At 63.5% G+C, this 1,316-nt stretch overlaps 1 protein-coding gene across 1 annotated transcript in view; it reads right to left on the reverse strand.

Moving 5' to 3' along the window:
* LOC114913361 (disease resistance protein RPM1-like) overlaps nucleotides 1-778 on the reverse strand; it is a 2,136-nt gene extending 1,358 nt beyond the window's left edge. Inside the window, exon 1 of the mRNA XM_073255194.1 lies at nucleotides 645-778. Coding sequence (XP_073111295.1) covers nucleotides 645-778 — 134 coding nt within the window. The remainder of the gene's footprint in view (nucleotides 1-644) is intronic.
* Nucleotides 779-1,316: the final 538 nt, after the last annotated feature.

Raw genomic sequence — 1,316 nt, forward strand, 5'->3', positions numbered from 1 at the left:
AGTCGATTTCCTCGATCGATGGGAGATCGGGGATGATTGGTGTGTCGGCCACAAGCGAAGCCGGGTCGACGGCTGAAGCCGGTCCTTCGGTCGGCGGGGGATTGGCAGTCGGCGCCGCTTCCTCTGGGATGACTTCCTCCGCAGCAGCTACGCCTCCCGACGGCTGATCGGCCATCTCCTCGGTGGCTTCCTCCTCGGCCCCCGGTGGGACGATGCTGCTAAGGTCGAGCTCCGGGTACAAGGCCCGGACTGCCTCCCGACCGTCCTCGTACCCCACCCGGTACGAGGCGAAGCCCGACTCGAGCATCTCCTCCCGATATTGGTCGGAGGCCCGGAAGTCTTCCACCGCTCGGTCGGCCGACTCCCTCGCCGACCTTGCCTCTTCCTCCGCCCGATCGAGCGATTCCTTCGCCGACTCCGCCTCCGCCTTTGCTATGTCGGCGTTGGCTTGGGCGATCGAGAGTTCCTCCTCGGCCTTGGCGAGCTTCTCCAGGCTCACCCGAAGCTGCTCGCGCTCCCCTTGGAGTTCGGCGGTGGCGCCGTCCCGTTCGTGCCGAAGACGACACACGGCCCGACCCTTATGTCTGGCCTCTTTCTTGGCCGACCTAAGTTTGGACCCAAGCCGGGAGACCTCGTCTACTAACTTGGCCTCCCGGTTGGCCGATTGCTGAAGGTCGTCGGCCAACATCGCCCTCTCGGCTTCGGCCACCGCCGACCTCTCCTTATAAGCGGCCCAGACATTGCCGAACCTTTGGTACCCGGCCTCCAGTTCCGACATCGTATAGATCAGCTGCCGATTAAAAAGGCTTCGTCAGGATCACGTAACAAGAAAAATTTCTAAGGGAAAGAGAAGACGATGCGAAGCTTACCTCGACCATAGTCGGATAGAACCTGGACAGCATCTCGGTTACCTGCCGAGATCTCAGCGACTCAACGTCGGCCGGAAGAAGAATCCCCTGGCACAACCTCCTCGCTAGGTTGTGGTCGGCCAACGCCGATGCGCCTTCGGGGTAATGTGCGCTGGGTGGCACAGATCGGCTCCCCAACCTTGTCTCGTCAGCGGGCTCCATCGGGGCTTTCCCCCGATCAGCTGCCCCGATCGAAGGGACCGACAGTGAGGGGATGCTCGAGGTGGAGCCAGCGCCCCCCGCTGCGGCCACCGACGCTGCCGGGTGATGTTCGATTTCCCGAACTACATTCGGCTCCGCCGCATCCGGTGATGCCGCCGATGTTCTTTCGGCCGCCTCTTCCACCGGCCTCTCCTCCGCGCGAGCCGCCGGAGCCACGAGCGGGATGACGGGCTCCGACTGATCGGT

The sequence above is a fragment of the Elaeis guineensis genome, chromosome 4, assembly GCF_000442705.2.
Source record: "Elaeis guineensis isolate ETL-2024a chromosome 4, EG11, whole genome shotgun sequence".
In the NCBI taxonomy this organism is placed as follows: domain Eukaryota; kingdom Viridiplantae; phylum Streptophyta; class Magnoliopsida; order Arecales; family Arecaceae; genus Elaeis; species Elaeis guineensis.